This window comes from Rhinichthys klamathensis, unplaced genomic scaffold (genome assembly GCF_029890125.1).
Source record: "Rhinichthys klamathensis goyatoka isolate OS25496 unplaced genomic scaffold, OSU_Roscu_1.1 h1tg000229l_1, whole genome shotgun sequence".
NCBI lineage: Eukaryota > Metazoa > Chordata > Actinopteri > Cypriniformes > Leuciscidae > Rhinichthys > Rhinichthys klamathensis.
In genome coordinates, this window is record NW_026606753.1 from 2,384,684 (window position 1) to 2,408,276 (window position 23,593).

A 23,593-nucleotide genomic window follows, 5' to 3' on the forward strand; every position below is an offset into this window, starting at 1 on the left:
AGCTCTGAATGAAACATGGTAAGCCAGAACAATCATTAAGAATAAACAGTTCTCAATTTACAACTAAGTGTGACAATTTTTCAGTTTCTTAAGAACATTTTAACAAAAAATTGTCTTTAAAGCAAAAAAAAGTTTACTTTGGTTAGAGCCACAAAAAAAAAAATCTTTAAAACATAGGCTAATGCAGAAGAAAAAACGTCAGGGGACAAATTAAATACAAACTTAAATATTCAACATCTAGGCCTATACCATAGTTTATCTTATATTATACTTTTAAGTTTTTGTGTAGGAACAGCAGTTGATCCACATGTTCAGAAGTAAGTGTGCTTCGCTGTGCTGTAACAATATCTCCTGCAGTGGAGAAGACTCTCTCTGCAGAGACACTGGTTGCAGGAATGCATAAGTATCTCTTTGCCATTTTGGAGAGCAAAGGAAATGACACCTTGTTGACATGCCACCAGTTGAGGGGGTCCTCTGTTAGAGGGAGTGGTGGGGTACTGGAATATCTGGTCATCTCCTCTTCAACCAAGGCACAGGCTGACTGATGATGATGTGGTGTATCTGAAGCATTCCGGCGTTCAGCCGCGCCTTTTCTCACCTCCTGTGATAGTAACGCAGCACAGACAGCCGGCTGTTGTTCAAGTAATCTTTCAAGCATCTCGTATGCGCTGTTCCATCTAGTGATGACGTCTGATTTCAGTTTGTGACACGGAAGATTAAGTTGTTTTTGCTTCTCCTTCAACTGATGGTTTGCAATTGTGCTGCGGTGGAAAAAAGTCATGATCCGCCTCACCCTCCCCAACAACCTTGACACTGACGGCAACTTTAGCACTCGCTGAGAAGCCAAATTCAGTGTGTGCGCATAACATCTCACATGTGAAAACTTGCCGAGCTGTGCTGCAACGACCATGTTAGAGGCATTGTCACTCACCAAAACTAAGTCTTTGTCCAGAATTTTCCATTCGTTTGAAACATTGTGCAGTAGTTCAGAATCGTTTGCAGTAGTGCAGTAGTTCAGCAATATTCGCCCCTGTGTGACTTTCGCTCATAGCACGCGTTTGCAGAACACAAGCCGCAAGCTTCCACTCATCTGTAATGTAGTGTGCCGTAATAGTGACAAACGATTCTGTTGTAATTGATGTCCATGCATCGCATGCTATTGCCACTCTGTCCGTATTACTTAGGGATTCTAAGATGTGATCTTTACACTCACTGTAGAGTGTGGGGACCGCTGTCTCACTAAAATAACGACGTGAGGGCAAACTGTATCCTGGCTCAAGTACCTGTAACATCGTGCGAAATCCTTGGTTCTCTTACGAGAGTATCTCTCGTACTGCGTAATAGCTTACGCTATGGGGAAAACCTCTTTTCCACGAGATATTGAAGCCAAAAATTATCCTTAATTTTTTATTAATGTAAAACGCTTTGCAGCAGCAAGCAGACACAGGCGAGACAGTTCGCGCGCCTATTGGCTGCTCTTGCGGCAAATGCAGCAGCCTATCGAGAGAGACTCTGCGTGACGTAATGACCAATGGGGGCAATTCGCGCCCATATCGTCACGTCCCGCCAGAAAGGGCGTGGTCTCGCTCTATAAATATGCTCGTTAGGCTGGTACAAGCTGATTTTCATCTCTTCAGCGAAGCACACGCATCGCTGGATCCGGAGTGAGAAGCCGCGCCGTCGAAGCAAGCTTTCAGCGGGACGAGCTCCTGGAGTCGCTGGCCTCGCCGCCTTCAACTGCCGTACCTGCTGCGCTTTCCGGCGTTCTATATCCTTTATATCCTTTGTATATTTACTCTGCTGAGAGTGTTAGCTCGCTTACGTGACGCGACTTACACTTCTCATCACAAAAGAGCTGCGTCTTTTTAAAGATGCCATCCTGTGGCTCGTGCCGCGCCCCACTCAGCGACGGGGACCGTCATGTCATCTGCGTGTCCTGCCTGGGTGAGGATCACGCGGCTATCGCGCTCGCTGACGGCGGATGCCCTCATTGCGAGCTTTTGCCTATGGTGACTCTGAGGACTCGCCTGGCATCATTCTCAGAGCCTTCACCACAGCCCGCCGTGGTGCCGCGCCGCAAGAAGCGCCGCGCCCAGCGCGCTCCCGAGCTCTCTCCAGCCCGCCAAAGCTCGCCGGTTCGCCCGCCAGCTTCGCCGGCTTCGCTCGAGTCGCTCACTGACGGACAACGGCCGCCGCCTGCCGCCGCGTCCGTCCACGAGTTCGACGAACCCACCGAGGCGTGTTCTCTTCTGGCATCCGATAGCGAGGATTGGGCGAGCTCCGTGGACCTCCCCTCCACTAGCGTTTCCCGCCAAACCACTGGTAAGAGAGCAGGCATTGAGACTGAGCTGATGCGTCTGCTCTCTCAGGCCGTGGAAAGCATCGGCCTCGACTGGGAGGCGCCCGCGCAACCGCCGCGCAACAGACTGGACGGACGCTTTCACGGAAAAGACGAGGCTCCGTCAAAGTCAAGGCCCGCGCCCTTCCTCCCTGAACTACACGAGGAAGTGACTAAGTCGTGGAACGCCCCCTTCTCCGCCAGGCTGCGTACCTCTGCCTCTGCTGCATTCTCCTCGTGGATGGCGCGAAGGACAGAGGGTACCTCTCCGTTCCCCCTGTGGAACCAGCTGTAGCGTCTCATCTCTGCCCGCCCACCGCTGGACGGCGCGCTCACACGACGCTCCCATCTAAAGCCTACCGAGTGATGTCAGCCATGCACGGACGCGCTTACACCGCCGCCGGGCAAGCAGTTTCAGCGCTGCACACTATGGCTATCCTCCAGATCTTCCAGGCCGACCTTCTCCTTAAACTGGACGAGGAAGGACCCGAAGCGATCTGCGTGGCGGACCTGAGAAGCGCTACAGACCTCGCTCTTCGCGCTGCTAAAGCCGCTGCACAGGCCATAGGACGGAATATGGCCTCTCTCACCGTGGCTGAGAGACACTTATGGCTAACGCTGTCCGAGATGACGGAAGCCGAGCGCTCTGTGTTCCTCGACGCGGCCATTTCACCAGTGGGCCTCTTCGGATCTGCCGTCAAAGATTTCACGGACAGATTCATGGAGGTGCAGAAGACTTCGCAGGCTATAAAGCACTTCCTTCCGAAGCGCTGGAGCTCCGCTGCAGGCCGCTCAAAACAGCCGTCTGCTCGCAGCTCTTAGCCGCAACCTGCACCGCCCGCCGCCGCCGCTTCACAGCGCCGCCACGCCCGAGACCAAAGACCGCGCTCTCGCTCTGCTGGACGCCGCCCCCCTCAGCGCGGGCCCCGGCCGAGGATTGAGATCAAGCCCGAGGCCTCAAAGCCTTCCTAGCCATTCTAGGAAAGCGACGGTGTTCAGATCCCGATTTTTACGGCTACCCAGATAAATCCAATAAAGAGTGCATTTTCTGGTGTTCCGGCCACGGCCGATGGTGTTATGAGTGTTGTAAGAATGCCCACGCCCCAGTGCCCATTCCCACACCCAGACACGGCCCGCCACGGTGCAGGGCTAGCACAAATAAAATCGGCTCAGGTCGATTGTGCAGACAATGTAGTGAACGCGCCCATGTCACAATGCCCGCTTACACTGCACGCTGCGTGTCCCTTGGTTTCTGTAAAAACGAAACCAACACACATGCAGTCGGCTCTAACCGACAGTGTTTTCAGTGTAGTAAATGTGCCCGCTGTCCCGCGCCCACATTTTCTCACAGACACGCCGAATCCTACGGGATCTGCCCCGCTCACTTTCTCTGCACAATCTGCCATAGAGAAGCTGAGCGCGGCCAGGCTGCCCGCTGTGATCAGCGCGCCCCCCGCCTCGAACGCTGTAAACACGGTGTTGTGTTCCCAGTATACCAGGGCTCTCGAGCTGCCGTTTTGCCGCGGCCAGAGCCCGGATTTCATTCTGCCTCTAGCTATTCACGCAGATGCGTGGTCAAAGCTTCCCGGGGTATCAGAATGGGTGCTGAACACTATAAGGAGAGGCTACTCGCTGCAATTCGCTCGACGCCCTCGCCGTTATACGGCGCGTGTCGAAACTACGGTGAAAAACGAAGTGTCTCATCTACTTCGTGCCGAGATAGCGAAACTACTGAGCAAAGGGGCTATAGAACCTTTATCTCAGGCTCAGAGCGAAGGGGGCCTATACAGCAGATATTTTCTGGTACCGAAAAAAGATGGGGGTCTCAGACCCATTTTAGATCTGCGACAGCTGAACAGAGCGCTTGTGAAACGCCAGTTCAGAATGCTTACGACCAGGAAAATCCTCGCGCAAGTGCGCCACGGGGACTGGTTTATGTCAATAGATCTGAAAGACGCCTATTTCCAAATACAAATAGCGTCCCATCACAGGCGATTCTTGAGATTCGCTTTCGAGGGCCAGGCGTATCAATACACAGTCCTGCCGTTCGGCCTGTCTCTAGCACCTCGTACATTTACGAAGTGCATGGACGCGGCACTCGCACCCCTGAGACTTCAGGGCATGCGAGTCCTGAACTACTTGGATGATTGGCTGATTCTAGCTCGATCACGATCGGAGCTCATAGAACACAGGGCCGCATTACTCGAGCACCTCGAGGAGCTGGGCCTCACAGTCAATGGGGCGAAAAGCTCACTGTCTCCCAGTCAGAAAATTTCCTTTCTGGGAACAGTGTTAGACTCGCTATCCATGACGGCACGCCTGTCACCGGAGCGCGGACTAAATATTCAGCGCGTCGCAAAATCCTTCCGCCACGGCTCGATAGTTCCGCTCAAAAGGTTTCAGAAAATGCTGGGGCTAATGGCCTCAGCAGCCTCTGTACTCCAGTTGGGCTTGCTTCGCATGCGCCCACTGCAGATGTGGTTGAAAGCGCGGGTTCCACCCAGGGCATGGACAGCGGGTCTGTTTCGCCTCAGGGTCGACCTACAGTGCGTTTCAGCTCTGGAACCTTGGAAAATGACCGACTGGTATCAGTCAGGTGTGAGTCTGGGTACCGCTTCGAGTGTGAAGGTGGTGTCTACGGACGCCTCCACCTCGGGGTGGGGAGCGCTGCTCGAGGGCAGACCGCTAGCTGGCCTGTGGTCAGAACGGGAAAAGCTCCTTCACATAAACTGCTTGGAGATGATAGCAGTCGACAAAGCGCTACGGCGCTTTTGTCCCCAGGTGACAGGCCACCACGTCTTGGTCCGGTCGGACAACATGTCAGTGGTGGCATACATAAATCGCCAGGGCGGCGTCAGGTCACGAAACCTTCACAGGCTGACGGAACGCCTCCTGGTCTTGGCTCAGCACAACCTGCTCTCACTAAGAGCAGCGCACGTGCCTGGTCACCTGAATGTGGGACCAGACAGACTGTCCAGGAACAATGTTCCAGCTGGGGAGTGGTCGCTGCACCCGCAGACGGTCCAGCTGCTGTGGAAAACGTTCGGCAGAGCACTAGTGGACCTATTCGCGTCCCACGAAAACGCTCATTGCCGAAGTTTTTCTCGAAAAGCAAGGACGCGCTGGCTCATGTTTGGCCCCGCTGTCCCCTATATGCTTTTCCTCCTGTCTCGCTCCTGCCTCAAGTGTTGGAACGAATCAGGGAAGACGGATGCCCAGTGCTGCTCGTAGCTCCGCTCTGGACAAACCAGACGTGGTTCCCTGCCCTGATGCAGCTGACCAGCACTGCCCCATGGCCTGTACCATTGAGGAGAGACCTCCTCTCTCAGGCGGAGGGCTCGATTTGGCATCCTCGCCCGGAGCTGTGGTCCCTGCACGCATGGGCCATCAACGGGTAGCCGCTAGCCTCCCAGAAGGAGTGTTAAACACGATCGCGCAGGCTAAAGCTCCGTCTACCAGGCGGCTCTACTCCTCGAAATGGTCTGTTTTCTCTGCGTGGTGTCAAGCCCAGAGCTTTTCACCTGTGGACTGCGGGGTTTCGGAAGTGCTTTCCTTCCTTCAAGAGCTACTGGATAAGGGCAGGACCCCATCCACGCTCAAAGTATATGTGGCGGCCATAGCAACGTTTGCAAAACCGGTGTCTGGCCAGTCGCTGGGGAAGAACGACTTAGTCGTGCGTTTCCTTAGGGGAGCTCGGAGGCTAAACCCTCCCAGGCCCCCTTCAGTCCCGACGTGGGACCTTTCCACGGTCCTGGAGGCCATGAAAGGCGCCCCGTTCGAGCCAATCCAGCTGGTGGACATGAAACACCTGTCGTTCAAAGCAGTGTTTCTCACGGCTCTCGCTTCAGTGAAGCGCATAGGGGACTTGCAGGCGCTTTCAGTTAGCGCGTCATGTATGGAGTTTGGGCCTAATGACTCGAAGGTCATTCTCAAACCTAAGCACGGGTATGTGCCGAAATCCCTCAATACACTGTTTAGGGCCCAGGTAATTTCCCTGTCCGCCCTTCCGGTTCTCAATGAGGAGGAGGACGCGAGTCTCCTTTGCCCCGTCAGGGCATTAAGAGCTTATGTGTCGCGCTCGTCTGTTTTCAGACAGACTGAGCAGCTTTTCGTTTTGTTTGGCGGGCGTTCCAAGGGACTTGCCGCCTCGAAACAGAGCCTATCCAGATGGATAGTGGATGCCATTGCGCTCGCTTACACTGCAAAGGGCCTGCAGTGCCCCTTGGGTGTCAGAGCGCACTCCACGAGAGGCGTGGCCTCTTCGTGGGCATGGTCTAGCGGGGTTACCCTGCAAGATATCTGTACGGCCGCGGGGTGGGCCTCGCGTCTACATTTATAAAATACTATAACCTGGAGGTGCCCGCCTTACAAGCTAAGCTTTTGGCGGTCTAGAATTCAGTGCTATCTGCCCCGCTGTGCGGCCCAGATGCTGAGTTTACTGCAGCCCCATGAGTGTTGACACACGTATGGCCACCCAGATCAGGCTGAAAGCTTTCACCCTGGCTGCGCGTTTAATTGTCATATGATAGCCCCGCTGGGTGCTATTTTATAAGGAATGACGCTTCCAGCCTCTCTTCCTCCACTCTATGTGAGTTTATGGTGATTATGCACTGTATGAGCCCTGGGCTTCGGCCCCTGGGACTTTGGTGTTGGATCCCTGTACGCACGGCGTGTTGCATTGTGTTCCCCATAGCGTAAGCTATTACGCAGTACGAGAGATACTCTCGTAAGAGAACGTACTCGGTTACTAACGTAACCTCGGTTCTCTCTAGAGAGGGAACGAGTACTGCGTATCTTGCCGTGCTTGGAATACGCTCTGGTTCGCTTCGGCGATGAAAACCAGCTTGTACCAGCCTAACGAGCATATTTATAGAGCGAGACCACGCCCTTTCTGGCGGGACGTGACGATATGGGCGCGAATTGCCCCCATTGGTCATTACGTCACGCAGAGTCTCTCTCGATAGGCTGCTGCATTTGCCGCAAGAGCAGCCAATAGGCGCGCGAGCTGTCTCGCCTGTGTCTGCTTGCTGCTGCAAAGCGTTTTACATTAATAAAAAATTAAGGATAATTTTTGGCTTCAATATCTCGTGGAAAAGAGGTTTTCCCCATAGCGTAAGCTATTACGCAGTACTCGTTCCCTCTCTAGAGAGAACCGAGGTTACGTTAGTAACCGAGTACGTTATCCACAACGGAGTAAGGGCGCAAATCTTTGGCAATAAAACCCGCCACTGACCGGGTAATTCGTTTCGCCTTTTCAGAATTCGGTGGAAGCTTTGCTACTTGCTCGAGGGTTCTTTGACTGTAACCGGGAGTGTTCGTGATTGGAACAGAATGCTGTTTCTCCAGCTCTGAGTGGAACCTCGTAATATGTTTCTTCATATTAGTCGTGTTGCCGAAATATTTGAATTTGATGCCACAGACTTTGCACACAGTATGGCTTTTATCAACGACACCTTTTTCACTGTCTTCAGAAAATTCAAAATGTTGCCACACAGTCGATTTCAAATTTGATGGAGCAGGTCGTAGTTTGTCCATTTTATCTTAAACGAAAATTCACCAGCATACAAACGTTCGTCTATCAACGGGTTTTTCTGTTTGGCCAGTGACCGCGCGCGCATAGTGGTGAAGTGGCAGTTTGAATTGAACACAGAATCGATTCTGAATTTTTGAGAATCGATTCTGAATCGTTAGTTAATGAATCGCGATGCATCGATCCATCGAGCTTTTCTCCCACCCCTACTTCTTAGCCTCCTGGAACCTCTCGATAACAGAATTAACTGCGTCGCCGAAGAGGCCAGAAGGATCGATAGGTGCATCTAGCATAAAGGATCGATCTTTTTCCTTGATCTCTGTTGTGTTTGCAGAGCAATGAAGTTGGAAACAGCTAACGGATGGAGAAGGAGGGATTTGAAAGAAGCCTGTCTCTTCTCGAGGAAAGAGGTGTTGTGGTCCAGTCTTTGGTGACTGACCGTCACACAGGGGTACAGAAGTTTATGAGGGAGCAAAAAAAAGGACATTAGACACTTCTTCGACCCTTGGCATATGGGAAAATGTTAGTATTTTCAATTGAACGAAAACAGAACCAGTATTTCTAACAGAAATATTGTCAGTTAAAGTGGTAGACGATTGTGGTTGACGATGAAGCCGGAGAATAGGAATAAACAGGATTTAATCGAAAACTCAGGAGAACACTCACTTTAACACAGTATAACATTAACGCACCATATACAAACGAGAACCGACCAGGAATGAGGAAGAACACAGGGAAAAAATACACAGAAGAATAGAATAGGGAAACAAGGCACAGCTGGGGCAAATCAACTCAACACAGGTGAATAAACTGAACACTAACGAGGAGCGGGAAAACTGGGAACAGGACTGAACCAAATGCACAATGACGGGGGGAGACTCAGGAAAACAGATACAGGACAGACATAACTATAACATGTATGTGAAGATTGCACAAAGTGAACTTTTTAAGATGCCCCCAAATTTGTCACATAAACTGATTTTTATCATATAGCCTATACTGAATGTTAGTCCACCACCTTGGTCTATACAGTGCTGCGGGAAACACTGATTACAGTAATTGATTTTATTATTAAGTTAACTTTAGCTGGAAGTAACATTATTCAAGAACCGCTATAACGCCAAAACAATCTGTTACCTTAAATTATATGTTTATCTCTGTAAAGCTGCTTTGAAACAATTCATTGTTAAAAGCGCTATATAAATGAAGATGACTTGACTTGACTTGACTTATTCTTTGTGTTCAGGGCTTGGTAAAAAAATGGATGCCCTTAGTAAGGGTAAGGGACTGCTGTTACGGGGAGTGAACAGAGGAGACAAATGCAAGCAAAACTGGGCTTTATTGAACAAACAGATAAGCCAGCCACAGAAACGTGGAGAAATAAGACAGGAACAAAGTCTCAGTCCGATGAAGTCGATCTCACGAACTCACAGACCCAAAAGGAATCAGTGCAGGAACAGAAGCGTTGGCAGCGCAGGCTTGCGTGGACAACTCAGCGAAGCACGGTCAGTGTGTGTGGCAAATCCTCCGTGGAGACGAGACATGAGACGATGAGACGAACCGGACATCCACGAAGAACAGACTGGGACCCAAGGAACAGGAACAGGCAATACACATCCACAAAACAACGATCTGACAAACACAAGACGGATGAGGTGAGTATAAATAGGCACTGGAAATGAGTATCACCTGTCGCTGATCTCCAGGAGGATAATCAGCGACCACGCCCACACACGTGCACACACACAAACATAAACACAGCGCAAGGAACAGTCAGTGAATTCCTCAACCGTGACAGTACCCCTCCCCCTAGGAGCGCCTCCTGGAGCTCCCAGGAGAACCTACCCGTTGATTGTAATCATCAATAAGGGACTGATCCAGGATGTCCCTAGCAGGGACCCAACTTCTCTCCTCCGGACCGTAACCTTCCCAGTCCACCAGATACTGAAATCCGCGTCCCCTCCGCCTTGAGTCCAGAATACGATTTACCGAATAAGTAGGTTCCCCATCTACGAGTCGCGGCGGTGGGGGAACCGGGACCGGCGGATTAATGGGAGAATAAAATACGGGCTTTAATTTGGACACATGGAACACGGGATGAATTCTCCTGTACGCAGGATGCAGTTTGAGTCGAACTGTCACCGGACTAATGACTTTGGTGACAGGAAACGGGCCAATGAATTTAGGAGCTAATTTATTCGACACGGAACGGAGAGGAATATTCTTAGTAGAAAGCCACACTTTGGAACCGACGACGTAGACGGGAGGTCTTGACCGGTGGCGATCGGCCTTAACCTTGGTGCGCGCCCTTACCTGGAGCAGAGTCTCACGGGCTCTGGTCCATGTACGGTGACACCTCTGGACGAAGGCGTGAGCGGAGGGGACCGCGACTTCGGATTCCAGGCTGGGAAAAATAGGTGGCTGGTACCCTAAACTACACTCAAACGGTGATAGGCCCGTAGATGACACTGGTAACGAGTTGTGTGCGTACTCCACCATGGAAAGCTGTTGACCCCAGGAGGAAGGATTCTTGGATACCACACATCGCAACATTCTCTCCAAATCTTGGTTGGCTCTCTCGGTCTGACCATTGCTCTGGGGGTGGTAACCCGAGGACAGACTAACAGTGGCCCCCAGTAATTTACAAAATTCTTGCCAGAATTTGGACACAAATTGAGACCCCCTGTCAGAGACCACGTCCGTCGGGAGGCCATGTAGACGAAAGACGTGATCAATGACAGTCACCGCTGTCTCCTTGGCAGAAGGTAATTTGGCCAAGGGAATGAAATGAGCCGCCTTCGAGAACCGGTCCACTGCGGTCAAAACAACCGTCTTACCTTGAGAGGGCGGGAGGGCGGTGATAAAATCTAGCGAAATTTGGGACCAGGGTCTCGAAGGGACAGACAGCGGTTGGAGTAACCCATCTGGGGGTCGATTGGAAGTCTTACCAATGGCACAGATCGAACAAGCCAAAACAAAATCTCGAATGTCGCGAGCCATCAATGGCCACCAAAATCGTTGCTTGACCAAAAAACTAGTGCGGTTTACTCCTGGGTGGAATGCCACGTTGGAACAATGACCCCACTGGATAACGTCGGACCGCAACCCCTCCGGCACAAATAAACGATTCGGTGGACCTCCGGGCGGAGGCGTTACCCCTTCTAAGGCCGTCTTGACCTTCGATTCGACCTCCCATGTGAGTGTGGAGATGAATAGAGTCTCGGGTAAAATGCACTCGGGAGTAGACGGGCGTGCGGATGGGTCAAAAATACGAGATAAAGAGTCGGGTTTGATGTTTTTGGAACCCGGGCGGTACGAGAGAGTAAAATCAAAACGACCGAAAAAAAGGGCCCACCGAGCCTGCCTGGAGTTGAGTCTTTTAGCAGATTGAATGTATTCCAGATTCTTGTGGTCAGTCCAGACTATAAAAGGTACCCCCGACCCTTCTAACCAATGTCGCCATTCCTCCAACGCTAGCTTGACCGCCAACAACTCCCTGTTACCAATTTCATAGTTGCGTTCGGTAGGCGATAAGCGATGAGAAAAAAACGCGCAAGGGTGCATCTTGTCGTCTGAGGAAGAGCGTTGGGAGAGTACCGCACCTATCCCCACCTCTGACGCATCGACCTCCACCACGAACTGACGTGAAGGATCAGGGGCTATCAAAATGGGAGCGGAAACAAAGCGGCTCTTGAGGTTAGCGAATGCAGTCTCGGCTACATCGGACCACCTGAACGTCGTTCTGGAGGAGGTCAAGGCTGTCAGAGGCGCGGCTAGTTGGCCGAAATTACGAATGAAACGTCGGTAAAAATTGGCAAACCCCAGAAACCTCAGTAGGGCCTTACGGGAATCTGGACTTGGCCAATCCACCACGGCCTTAATCTTGTCGGGATCCATACGCATTCCCTCAGACGAGACGATGTGACCTAAGAAAGGAACAGACTGTGCATGAAACGCGCATTTCTCCGCCTTGACAAAAAGCCCATTCTCTAACAACCTCTGAAGCACTCGTCTGACGTGCTGAACGTGTTCCTGGAGAGACGAAGAAAAAATCAATATGTCATCCAGGTAGACATATATGAACTGGTCTACCATGTCTCTCAGCACATCATTGACGAGTGCCTGAAAAACCGCTGGGGAGTTGGACAGCCCGAACGGCATGACCAAATATTCAAAATGCCCCCTGGGGGTGTTAAAAGCGGTTTTCCATTCATCTCCCTTCCTGATGCGGACCAAATGATAAGCATTACGTAGATCCAATTTAGTGAAGACCGAGGCTCCCTGCAACCGCTCGAAGGCTGAAGACATCAACGGCAAAGGATAGGTATTCTTTACCGTGATGTTGTTCAGCCCCCGGTAATCAATACACGGTCGCAGGGAACCGTCCTTCTTCCCCACAAAAAAGAACCCCGCTCCCGCAGGAGAAGAGGAAGGTCGAATGAACCTGGATGTCAGAGAATCAGAAATGTATTTCTCCATAGCCTCCCTCTCGGGAATGGAAAGAGAGTATAACTTGCCCTTAGGCGGAGACGTACCTGGCAGAAGATCTATAGCACAGTCATAGGGACGATGCGGAGGAAGAGAAGCAGCTCTGGACTTACTGAACACTTCCTTCAGGTCGAGGTACTCAGCGGGCACGTTTGACAAATTCACCGGCTCCTCCTGCAAGACAGAACTGGACAGAGACGAACCAGCAGACATTAAACAAGACGCATAACACTCAGTACTCCAGGCGGAAATGGAGTTATGTCCCCAGTTAACCCTGGGGTTATGCTGCACGAGCCAGGGATGACCGAGGACAATAGGAATGGTAGGGGAGTCAAGGAGCAGAAAAGATAGATCTTCGGAATGATTGCCAGAAGTGATGAGTGTTATCTGAACCGTGGAGTGAGATATAGTGGGTAATTCTTGTCCATTGAGTGCGTTGACAGAAATCTTATTGGTGAGGGGTATGGTGGGTATCTGAAGTCTGTGTGCTAAGGTGTAGTCCATAAAGTTACCTTCCGCTCCGGAGTCGATAAGGGCTTGGCAGTGATGAGTCTGAGTTGCCCACTGCAATCTCACCGGAAGGAGGGTGGAAGAGGGTTTCTGGATGGAGACCCCGCCCGACAGAATCCTCTTCTCTACTGCCGGGCTCGCTCTTTTACGGGGCAGTTATTGATGAAGTGCCCCGAACCTCCGCAATAGAGGCATAATCCCCGGGATCTCCTTCTCTCCCTCTCCTCCCGGGAGAGCCGGGCTCGACCCACCTGCATGGGCTCCGGATCGTTGGCGGGGCTGACCGCATCACGACCACTAGTTTGGTGGAAACCATAATCTCTGGGAATCGGAATGGAACGGTTGCGCTGCTCCAGACGATGCAGGCGAGCGTCCACTTGCAGAGCCAAGTCAATCAATCCGTTGAGACTTACGGGAAGATCCAGGGAGTAAATCTCGCGTTGGATGCGGTCAGCCAGCCCATGCAGGAAGACATCCCACTGCGCCTCCTCGTTCCAGCGGCACTCTGCGGCAAGGGTACGAAACTGGATGGAATAATCAGCAACAGATCCTTCTCCCTGAGTGAGGTCCACGAGCCGACGAGACGCTTCTCTCCCTGTGACAGCTCGGTCGAATACCCTCCTCATCTCTTCCGAGAGTGCCGCGAACGAGGAACAGCATGTTCGTTGGTTCTCCCACACCGCCGTCCCCCACAAAGCCGCACGTCCAGACAGCAGAGTGAGTACGAACGCCACTCTAGACTGTTCCGTACTAAATGTCTGAGGCTGTAGGGCAAAAAACATGGAGCATTTAGTCAAAAAGGCTCTGCAGTGGTTAGGCTCACCCGAATAATTCTCCGGCGTCGGTAAACGGGGCTCGTGTGGACGGTTAGGTGCGGGAGGAGCGGGGGGTGGGGGCGGCGGTGGGTTGGGCGCAGTGGGTATGGCCAGTTGTTGAATTTGCTGGGTGAGCCCAGACACCTGCGCTACCAACGCCTGGACAGCTCGGCTTGTGGTGGTGAGATTCTCCTCCTGCCGATCCATCCGGGCCGTGTTGTGAGCGAGATAATCCGTGAGTTCGGACGTACCTGCTGCCTCCATAGCGGTCAGATCGTTCTGTTACGGGGAGTGAACAGAGGAGACAAATGCAAGCAAAACTGGGCTTTATTGAACAAACAGATAAGCCAGCCACAGAAACGTGGAGAAATAAGACAGGAACAAAGTCTCAGTCCGATGAAGTCGATCTCACGAACTCACAGACCCAAAAGGAATCAGTGCAGGAACAGAAGCGTTGGCAGCGCAGGCTTGCGTGGACAACTCAGCGAAGCACGGTCAGTGTGTGTGGCAAATCCTCCGTGGAGACGAGACATGAGACGATGAGACGAACCGGACATCCACGAAGAACAGACTGGGACCCAAGGAACAGGAACAGGCAATACACATCCACAAAACAACGATCTGACAAACACAAGACGCATGAGGTGAGTATAAATAGGCACTGGAAATGAGTATCACCTGTCGCTGATCTCCAGGAGGATAATCAGCGACCACGCCCACACACGTGCACACACACAAACATAAACACAGCGCAAGGAACAGTCAGTGAATTCCTCAACCGTGACAACTGCAGGACGTGGGGCTGTGGAGAAAGAGTGTGGTCAATCACCTTTATTGGTCTGCGACCACATCAACATCTGGGGAGGAGGTAGTGGCCAAGTGGAGCTCTGTAGCAAACCTGCATTCAGAACATCCACAGCCACGAAAACACCCTGTTTCCTTCTTGTCTCCACGAGCCTCTGGTTGGTGATCAGACAAGACACTGGCTCAAACCAAGTAAGTACAGATAAGCTGTAATGCTAATGTATTTTATTTTGTAGTCACGACACTCTCTAGATTTATATTGAACTATCTCCAACATCTCCATTGCAACAAGTCAAACATAATCCAAATTATAAAACAGTATTGAGAAATGTATTGTGTTAACGTGATAGAATTAAAAGCATTCTGGCAACAATGTCATCAACTGTTGTATTAACAGGCACATCTTTTGTTTAGGCACAGCAGCATGTGAAAAATTCACAGCAATTTTGTTGTCACCACGTCTTCTTAAAGACATGCACAAAATTAGTCCAGAATACCACACCTCTGGAATCAAGTGTTTCCACAGCCTCATTCTGAAGTTCTCAGCCAAAAATGTGGTGTTCTCCTTCAAAGGAATGTTGCGCAGGTAAACAAGATAATGGATTACACATTCAGTGCTGCTTACTAAAAACACTACAATGTTGTAACCTGTAAAAACACATTTGTAACTTATTATAGTTATTTTAAGTCATGTTAGAGATTGTTTCATTATAATATTGATTCATGTATTTTTTTCCTTTCAGACTAGAGCTTGCTGCGATGCATTACAATGAAAATGCAGGCAGATCACAGACATCATCATGAACTGAGTATCGGATCGGCGCATCCCTACTGTTTAACACTGGCTCTTGCTTTTCAACACTGTAGTTACCAATAAGTTCAGACAGCTTCCATCAAAGAGAAGATAAAAAGCGCCTTAAAGCTTGGTATGGATGTTATACCCTCTCCGCCAGCTTGGACATGTCTGTCATCTACAATATTGAACATAATGGTTTTCACTTCTTATTTTTTATTTTTTTGGTCGTAGTCCAGTGTGTAAGTGCTACTGATTCAAATTTAAACTAAAGAGGGCAGAAATAGGTTGGTACATATTCATTTTGAGGTTTGTAGATGATTTTTTTTTTTTTAATTGTGTACTGTTATTGCAGTTAAAAATGCTTCTTTATAATTCATTTTAATTTCATTTTTATATAATACAAATATAAGGAAACCTCTGTATGGTCCTTCTTCAGGAAACTCTTCCCTGATCCGTGTCACAGCGCATGAAGGTATGACCACCCGAACGTGTTGGCCAAGGTACCCCCAACACTACCTAACAACATTGCGATATGCAAGGTGTCTATAAACACTGAAAGAGAGGTGGTGCACATGTATGTTGAAGTGGAGGGTAAAAAAATGTTTTCATTTATTTTTAAATGCATTTATTTTTTATATATATTTATTTATATAAACATTGATCTTTCTTCCTGGAACTAACCTGTTTATAACTGTCTCTTCCATCTCACCATATAAATGGATGTAAGTGCCATATACTGCTTGTAACACAGGGGTTTAGTGCTACTGGCTCATGTGCTGTTACACAGCCTACCCCACCAATCTGGTCACACCTGTGTACTACCTACACCATGAGAATGTTTATTACTACTTTGTTAGGATGATTTATTTATTATTTGGTATGTTGAGGTTGTGTGTTTTTTCAGGGTTCGTACAAGGTGCTTAAAATGCTTGAAGTACTTGAAATTCAGGTCAGTCATAATCAAAAGGTGCAAAATCAGTTTGAATGAGATATCTTTGTCATAGTAACCTTTCAATCGTTAAAGTTTCCACAGTCATTGCATCTGCTGCACTTTATTTTGTAACTTTGTTTAATTTTTTTTATTTTTGTTTACCTATTTATCTGTATGAACTCTGGTTTTCTGTATAGTAGGCTACTTATTAAATTAATTAACTGGACTTAACACTCTTGGGGCCCTATTTTAACGATCTGAAACGCAAGTATCAAGTGCGAAGCGCAAGTATCTTTGTGGGCGGGTCTTGGGCACTGTTGCTATTTTTTACCGGCGGGATAAATTACTCTTGCGCCCGACGCAAGTTTAAAAGGGGTTGGTCTGAAATAGCTTCATTATTCATAGGTGTGGTTTGGGCGTAGCGTGAAATAAACCAATCAGAGCGTCATCCAACATACCCTTTAAGAGCAGGTGCGCATGTTGCATGGCGGATTGTTATTATTATGGCGGATTGTTATTATTATGGCGGATTGTTATTATTATGGCGGATTTACCAGGCGCGCGCCAGGAGCGGTTCACAGCCGAGGAGACCGATGTTCTTGTCAGGGCAGTGAAAGACAGAGAAGTGACGTTGTATGGGGATGGGAGATTTTTTTTTTCCTGGTTCTTGATGGACAAACTAATTTGTCAGATGTCCTTATATACATATGTGTATTGCCACTATTAGGCAAACAGGTCTGATCCATCATTACTACAATTAGCCTGAAAAATTTGGGTAAATGTGTAAGCTAGATTTAGGCCTAAATCTTTTTACATCTTCATGGACACCACAATGATTTCCCTCATGTGTTAATATTTTTCCTTGTTATAATGTATGATTTGCAAAAATAAAAACTGCTGCATCTGTGTTAATGAGAGAATCAAAGTGTATGCGCGTTGTGCACCCGCTACATTATGGCCAAGCATGCGCGCTTAAAATAGCATTATGAACAACGCGCAACGCGGCACTGACTTTAGACTAGGTTTTTTCTGGTCAGTGGCGGAATTGTTTTCTGGAACTGCAAAATAGCACTAGGGAATGTTTGCGCCGAAACACGCCTCCTTTTTGCGCCGACCCGCCCAGGGAGCGCAAGTACATTTCCTAGTTTACCGACGTGCGTCTGTGGAGGGAAAAGCCCGCTTTGCGCGGGTGCAAAATAGGAATGATACATGCGTCAGTGAACAAAGTCATTTGCGCCGGGTGCAAGATAGGGCCCTTGGTCTTGTCATATTTCATAGCTATACCTTGGGTATCTCCCTACAACACACATTCTCTAGCAGGGACAGTGAGCTGCAGTGCCCACAGGTGCACCTGTTGAGACAGAATCATTTGTAATTGTAGAGGGAGACTTGAAATCTCTGTTTTTCGCTTAATTATTAACACTAAATCATACCAAAATTAACCTAAATGCATGGGTTTTAAAATTTTGATAGTTTGTTAGCATGAACATTAGCCTAATTTAGCCATAATGCTAATATTTTACCACTCAGAGACTGGCCCCATTCTCTCTTGCGCGGCTGCATCGCTAGCATCGTCGGATGCCGATCGCGATGCGGGAGTTAAGACCGCAGTTTGAGCCAGCGGCTCGAATTGATATGGCTCTGGCCCTGTGTCCAGAGACAATTCAACATCCTCCACTTCAGGTGAAGGTGGGGGAGAAAAGTCCTCGACTTCAAATGACCACTCTGTTGCAAAGCTACTTGTGTCACTCCAGTCGCTCTCCATTTTAGCGAGTCTGACAGCAGCTGTCACTGCGGGTCTCAGGTGCATGCCCTGAGATATAGGCTTATGTACAATAACAATTTTCTGAAAAAATAACATTACGATGTCCAGAAATCAATTTCAATAGTACATTGGGTTTAATGTATCATTTAATGTGGTCTACTAACATATATTGTTAGTGCCGAGAATTTTCACGTGAATAAATGCATAGATCCGTGAATATAGTGTACTTTCATGGTCAAAACCATGAAAGGTTTCATGGTTTTTCTCATCAAAACCGAATATGTTTATCAGTGGTTGTATATCAAGCAGGGACACGTTTGTGTGCATTTTGTTGTGTGATTTCATCAATACGAATAGAGTCTCCGCAACGGCAATAGATTGAAGCGCGCGCACAAGAGAACACTGTATCCAAGACACTGATAGCAGCGGCAACGAGCACTCAGCAGCTTGATTTAAAAAAGCAACACATTTCAGCGCTAGAACGCCTCTTACTTGACAAACAAACTAAATGAATGCCTTGCTAGTTAGATGGAAATGTTTTATTTATTAGTATTAGGTACATCTGTGCCGCTAGATGTTTCAAAAGGTGGTGGGGACAATATCGACCCTGGCTAAAACCCATATTGGGTCAACGCAATGGTCGCTTTGGTCAGGTGGTATTTATAGCATAGGGGGCGGGACGCTTCAGATTCTAGAGAGCATTTGATTGGACAGAAGATGTGATAAGAAGCTGAAGTCCACGGTGAAGTCATAAAAATCCGTGATCCATTTTAGCTGAAGTGAGGGACTGTAACTTGAATGCTTATATCTTCTAAATACGAATTTTGTCATTGTTTTGGAACACACCAGCTATTCATAACCTTAAGGCTAACATATTCATACTAAAAGCTAAAAAACTTAAGTTTTGATTTCAGGGGGCCTCTAAAGCATAATAAAAACACCACATAGACATATAAACATTAAAAACTTGATTTTCACCACAGTGGGTCTTTAAACCAATACCACTTTTATGATTTATTTTCATACAAAATCTGTTGCTCCATCAATGTTCAATTAAAAACTTTTTTTCCTGCAATCAGGAGTATGTATTTTACAGGGTGGCTAATTCGTACAAATTCATATGACCTCACTCGTACGAATTCGTACGATTTTTGCTAAATCGTACATATTTTACGAGTTGCCCAATTCGTATGAATTCGTACGAATGACCGACCCCTGACCCCGCCCCTAAACCTACCCATCACTGGGGTTTAGACAAATCGTATGAATTCGTACGAATTAGCCACCTCGTACTCACTTATACGAATTTGTACGAATTGGTCGTGAGATAGCGTTCGGAATAACAGTGAAATCACCACAATTACACAATTTCCAACAAAGTCTGAATACTCTTTTATTTAAACATTTTAAAATGTTGTTTTGGAGGCTTTCCTAAACTGTCATGTTTGTAATGTCAGATCTAAATCACATCCGTAGTTCAGATTAATCATGGTTGCATGCATTTGTCACAACTAAATAGATCAACTTTACAAGACAGAAGTCAAACCAAAATAGGGGAAGACCGGGGATGGTTGTAAAACTTTTTGTTTGAGCATCAGTAACTCAGTGGTTGTTTGTGCTATATATATAAAATTTTCATACATGGTAGCCACATTTGTCTACTGCAAATATAACTCACTTGAATATGTACAACATGTGAGTTAATATCAAATACAAAGAGTTCCGGTGTTATAATATATCCCACTACTGGGTTGAGTTGAACTACTAGGGACAGATGTAGGCCTACACTATGCAATTTCTTTGTATAAACATCATTGAAGAACAAAGAAAAAAACAGTTTTGAACAACGTGAACAATTTAAACTGACAAAAAATATTATATTGTATTTTTTTAGGACTTTAAATGTAGTGCAAAACAATTGCCGGACGTGTTTGTGTGAGTATGTGTGTAAGCGTACTGTTTTCCTGTCCTCATATTTTTATGTGAATTTTGAGATATTGCATAAAAAACACTGGATGGAAACATCAAGATGCGCAAAAATTCAATTAATGTGCACAATAAATGTGTGCGTTCAATTGAGGCAGGTGATTTTTTTGTATCTGGTAAGAAGACGTGCAATGATGGAAACACAAATTTACTGAATAAATCCCACGTTACGCAACAACAAAAAAACCTCACGTGACTTTGCCTCAACAGAGGATGTGACTGATAACTGGTCTCATTGGAATCATCATAGGGGTTGGTTGTAATATTTTTAATAAACTGTTACAATTATCCACACCCCAAACAGCCATAACATAGCTAACTGTTTTAGCATGTGGGTTTCAAGTTAGCATAAATACAAAGCATCAAATTAAACTAGAGACACAGTTACTACAGGTCATGTTAAATAATTGCATCTGCAATTCTATGATGCTTGGCAAAAAAATTATCTTAATGAAAAATTACTTTCTTACCTGAAAATCTTTTTTTTTTTGTCATAAAATGTACAAATTTGCTCTCAGTCTGGGCAATTTCTCCTGTGATCTCAAAAAGAAGATTGGAGTGTATGATATTGATGACGTCACCACAGCTCTTTTCTGACCTGTCAAACTGACAGTTTTACATCTAACCCCATGTTACACTCTCCATTCTCCCCTTTATAACAGAAAACATACACACATACTGTGTAAAAGAATTTCCTCTCTGAGGTCAATTTAAAGTAATCTAACCTAATACTAACTCCCCTGAAAAAAAAGTGACTTTCACTCCTTTTGTCATAGTGTAAAAGATGTAATGTACAATAAATTGTAAATATATGAAATTACTAGAATGCTAGGCCTACAAAATACTATTAACTGACATCATATTTTTTACTACTGTGACTTTCATTCCACACCCACCCAAAGCAGATTTTACTCAGAGTAGTCACACACAGTTCCTGGTAAGAATGATTTTTTTCCTGCTTAATTTTAATCACTAAAGGCTGTGTCCTGTATTGACGATAATGAATATAAGTCTAACTATTTATTATTACTACTATAAACTACAAAAACAAAATTTGGTTTTGTCCACTTATTTCTCTGTTCACTCCCAACAGCCACAAAATTGATTACTTGTACAAAGTTAATTGCACACCAATATTATACAGTGAATAGCAGTGATCAAATGGACAAATGTCATATTTTTCCTTTTAACTGTTTTTACTGAATAACAATTTTCCTAAAACTTGAGTAATGAATCAATTCAAAATATCAACTCATAAAGCCCCATTTGTATTCTATTATTTAATTTGTTCAATTACAATAATATTTTGATTACAGTTTCCAACTGACTCTATGCGATTGTGGATAGTTTGTGTGATGTGTGAAATTACTTGGCAGAGAAATACCCTTGCTGTACCTGTTGCTGGTCACCAGAGGCTGGGAAGGGCGGAAAGGCGGCCCATATACAATGGGTTCTTTTGGCACTGAAGAAAAGCTGTTAGTAGGGGATGTAACAGCTATTACAGGTGCCATCTCCTGTGGGCAACCAGCTAACTCGTAGAATACTCTTTGCTTCCATTCTGCTGGCGTTTCTGGTAGTGATTTTCTATGAGTAGCAGACATTTTGACCTCATCGAGAACAAAGGGGCTTTGAGCAACTGCCTCCATAGAAGGGAGTAGTTTTTTGGGCTGCTCCGACCAAGAATATTGCCTGTTCATTGATTCACGTGTTGGATGGACACCTGAGGTGGATACAGGGAAAGCGAAAGACACAGAGGACAGTCTCTGAGGAAAAGACAAGGAACGGCTCCTGCTGAATCCCTACAGAGCAAGACAGAAGGACATTCACTTATTAGTTCTAGTAAAACAAGTTGACACAGTAGTTGTCTCATAAGCCTTAAGTAATCACAGATTTAGTTTGTAACAAAGAAACTCTTGATGTTTTTGGATTTCTAACAAGACTTTTTACACCAAACAAAATATAAATTATCACATGCATTTAGACTGCCCTCATCTGGACAGTGTCTGTAAATGCTCTATAGAGACATTGCACTCATTTTAGGTTAGGGGAGGTCAGGGTTGTTTGGCTACTGGGGTTGGTTGGCACTGGATTAATTCTGTGGTTATAATTAGTCGTCATGATTTATAATTAGACTGTCACAACATTTTTGAGTGTGGTTACACTCTTGATAAGAGTAAGTTTAAATATTAATAAATATGAATATCAGTTAAGACATGTAATAATTAAAATGATATGTATGTAATTGAATTATATATAATTAAAACAAAAAAGCATTAAACATGAATCACATTTAACACATTAATCATAAAATTAAAAAGATATAGGCCTATATATTTGACAAATATTGTGATTATGATTTTTTTTCCCTTTTCTATTTTTCAAACAGTCATCCTGAAATATTTTTGATTTTATATAACTTTGTAACTTAACTACAAAAGTCTATACTCAGTTTGGGAAGGTGGGGGGACTTCATTGGAGAAAAAAATGCTGTGTTCTAGTGTCGTCATCAGAGCATAATGATTGAGTTGGGGATGGGGTTATTTCAGCACTTACCTCTAGTTAAAGGCAGTTAATACGTGTAAGACCTATCAGATTGCTAAGCAGAGATGGTGTCTTAATAGAGTTTGTGTGTTGCAAACATGGTGGAGCGAGAGCTATATTTAAAATGAGCTCTGTGCAGAGTTAAGAAAAGCTACCCATAGTATTTCAACAATTTGTGAAGAACAGAATTATTCGGACAGAATAAAGACTAGACCTTAGTATTTGTTGACTAAATTTAGAACTTATTGACCCAAGGTGTATTTTTTATTACACTGAATGTGTTCCATTTAAGGACTGTTCTTTGCAGAACGAGATAGAAAGCAGATAGAGTAACATGAGCAATATGGAAATACCAGAAAGAGAATTGTGTTAAAATTGGTAAAGAAAAGCAAATAGAGAGCACAGAAAGCATTAAGTGAGACAGAGCTGATGGAAATATTTATTAAAGGGAGAGATCAAGAAGTGCAAGGGAAAGAAACAAGAACAGCAGTAACATTGTTCAGATTGATATTTGAATTAGTACAAATGAATATGTTAAAAGTATTCTGTACACCCATCCTTTGTTTTCTGCATTTGAACAGTCTGCTAAATACAGTAAAAATAATTAATTTACAAAGTACATACGAATGAATTAGAGGTCTGACAGAATTGCAAAGGAAACTCAGTCCAGGGGGAGATCTAGTATGTTGATTTGGAACTGTAGCCAAAATGTAGCACCTAATGCTTTTAACACTCATTATGTCATTGGTGCTTTGCCTGGCCACAAATATAAGAAAGTTACATTTCTTTTCACAATGCAGGTCCACTTGAGAAAATGTTTCTCAGTTTTTTCTCTACAAAATACAGATAAAAATAAATGCAATTGTCATTCACATGGAAATCAAAATAAAATTGGGAAACTAATAAAATCTAATCAAAATCAATGTATGCTATAAATTGTAGAACTGTTCTATAATGTATGACATTCTTATATTGTGCATTTATCTAGAAAGTATCATTAAAAGGGTCATTACGGAATCAAACTTTTTTTGATCCTTTGACATCGTACTATAAAAAAATTGTTCAGACCACAACAATTCCTCCTAACTG

At 46.1% G+C, this 23,593-nt stretch overlaps 1 protein-coding gene and 1 long non-coding RNA gene across 2 annotated transcripts in view; one reads left to right on the top strand and one right to left on the bottom strand.

Moving 5' to 3' along the window:
* The first annotated feature begins 14,473 nt into the window (after positions 1-14,473).
* LOC130099420 (uncharacterized) lies at positions 14,474-15,282 on the top strand. The gene is made up of 3 exons (XR_008808382.1): positions 14,474-14,677; positions 14,900-15,071; positions 15,229-15,282. It is a non-coding gene; the product is annotated as an uncharacterized LOC130099420 (long non-coding RNA).
* Positions 15,283-21,067: 5,785 nt separating this feature from the next.
* Positions 21,068-23,593, bottom strand: part of synpo2b (synaptopodin 2b) — a 53,662-nt gene continuing 51,136 nt past the window's right edge. Inside the window, 1 exon segment of the mRNA XM_056265113.1 lies at positions 21,068-21,762. Coding sequence (XP_056121088.1) covers positions 21,274-21,762 — 489 coding nt within the window. The 3' untranslated portion in view covers positions 21,068-21,273.